This window comes from Propithecus coquereli, unplaced genomic scaffold (assembly GCF_000956105.1).
Source record: "Propithecus coquereli isolate 6110/MARCELLA unplaced genomic scaffold, Pcoq_1.0 Scaffold85, whole genome shotgun sequence".
Classification (NCBI taxonomy): domain Eukaryota; kingdom Metazoa; phylum Chordata; class Mammalia; order Primates; family Indriidae; genus Propithecus; species Propithecus coquereli.
In genome coordinates, this window is record NW_012154729.1 from 777,242 (window position 1) to 779,601 (window position 2,360).

Sequence of the window (2,360 nt, forward strand, 5' to 3'; positions counted from 1 at the left end):
GTTTTTTTTTTAAGTGAGCTGAACTAGGAAAAACAATATAATAGTACACATTGTACATGGACATAACAAAGTGATCCAGGTTAAAAGTGAATGACTCAATTTGGGAAATGTTGCTTTACATTAGGGGTTGGCAAACTATGGCCCAGTTGGCTCACCATCTCTTTATGTGTAGCCTGCAAGGCAAGAATGGTTTTTAAATTTTTCAGTGATGAGAAAAAAATAACAAAGGAAGAATAATATTTCATGGCACATAAAAATAGCATGAAATTCAAATTTCAGTTTCGAAAAAGTTCTACTGAAACATAACCACAACCATTTGTATCCATATTGTCTCTGGCTGCTTTTGCACTGCACAGTAGAGTTGGACCATTGCAACAGAGCCCAAAATACTTACCTTCTGGCTCTATATCAAGCTGCCTCTTTCACTGAGTTAAATCTCCACATCAGGAGATTTGTTAATAAACCCATTGGAAATTTATAGATTTATTAATAAATCCATTTAAATTGCGTTAGTTAGTGGAAAGAGCCCTTGCTATGTGAACTGTAGGTTTGGGCTTCAGTTTCATCACCTTTTAAAATGAAGGGGATTGGATTAGATTACTTCTCAGATCATTATGGAATGGATTTTTGTTGTGCATAAATATAAAATCACATAAGGCATTTTGATTAAAATATTTGTAATTGCAGCCATAACCAGAGAGCTGAGACAGCAGGACAAGCTGGAAGATAGGAAAAACTGAGTAAAGGAGGTTTTCTCCAGGAGCTGAATTTTCTAAAGGACCACGCTGTCTCGAGCAATGTGGAAAACTGTAAGGAAAGTATGTCCTACCTCCACTAGACCTTGCAAAATTCTGACACACATGACACATCCGTAATGCACTCTGGCCGCAGAAGGAATGAACATATTCAAAGTCGATGTTAAGAAGATGGCGGCTCCAAAGACCCTGAGAGACCAAAGCACTGTGTTATCGGACAGGCCCGCTGATGGATGTGGCACTACACTTAAACACCAGAAACAAACCTAACAATTCATGATAGCTCCCTATGGAAATTAGTAGAAATTATTCAGGAAAATAGATGTTGTGTTGGCATTGTGTTAGGGTCTGCTGCACTCTTGGGCTGCTTTGATTCCCAAGTTCAGTTTCTGGACCAATTATGGACACATTTTTGGCAGCACAGGGATGCCCTGCCTGGATGATGTTCTGGAAGGTTGGAGATTGACCAAGTTGAGGTGAGCTTGCTGCAGACCCACCGTTCTGTCCGGCTCCACCCAACACACCCTTCCTATTATCTCGTGACTTCTGCGTGTTTGAGGTGGTGTCTCCTGTTTCCCAGAGATGCTCTCAGTTTCTCAGAAAGGAATACTGATTAGTCAAGAAGCATCTTGTGTCCTGGGACCAGCCAAGCACAAAGTAGGTTGTGTACCTGCCTTAGGCCCAGCGCCACTGGCCTTCTCCTTCCTGCCTGGCCCAGGGTGTCCTAGGACAAGAGAGCAGGCAGCATGTTCTCCCCTTCGCACACACGCTAGTGATGCTCCAGCCCTTTTTACATGCTGGGAAATCAGATTACGTCATTTCGTTTTAGGGCAGAGGTGTAAGCAATAACTGAGGAGACCATAGCAGCCAACGTTTTATCACTTTTTAGAAAGAATACATTAGGTAAGTAACAATAAGTAAAAGAAACAAGTTAGACACGAACATAAGTAAATACAGTTGTGCTTGGACATATTTAGATGTTATGATAGTAGCTTTCAAACTTTTCGACCTTGACCCATAAACAAAATATATTTTACATTGCAGCCTGATACTCATACACACAAATGTAACTGAAACAAGTTTCAACAACAAGTATTTAGAGTTCTCTGAATGCAATGCACTCAGATATTTTCTATTAAGTTTTATTCTATTTGATTATCTTCTCTCCTATTTTCTCTCTCTTTTTTTTTAAATGCTCATTGGTAAATCACTATACTGATTTCACAACCATCTAATGAGTTATGTTTTAGAATTTGAAAAACACTGCTTTATAAAATGTAATGCACTTCACAAAATCCATTTATGTAAAGTCCTATGAGAAATACAACTGGAGGAGACCTGGAGATATTTAGTTCACTCCTTTTTTGGTACGTGATGCATTCTACAACATCTCCCCCAAGTGGCCATCCTCTTTTGCTTGAATACCTCTAGCAACAGAGAACTCACTGCTTCTTGAGACAGCTCATTCTGTTCTTGGACACTTTCAGTTGCTCAAACACCTGCTGTAGAGTCTCAAGGACATTAAAGACATGCTTTGCTATCTGGACACAAGCCCCTACTACTCATATGACAAAACCTTTTAGGTACTGGGCAATATTAACATAA

General features: G+C 39.6%; 1 protein-coding gene across 1 annotated transcript in view; it reads right to left on the bottom strand.

The window, feature by feature from the left end:
* SLC17A8 (solute carrier family 17 (vesicular glutamate transporter), member 8) overlaps nt 1-919 on the bottom strand; it is a 21,973-nt gene extending 21,054 nt beyond the window's left edge. The window contains exon 1 of the mRNA XM_012664009.1: nt 830-919. Coding sequence (XP_012519463.1) covers nt 830-904 — 75 coding nt within the window. The 5' untranslated portion in view covers nt 905-919. The remainder of the gene's footprint in view (nt 1-829) is intronic.
* Nucleotides 920-2,360: the final 1,441 nt, after the last annotated feature.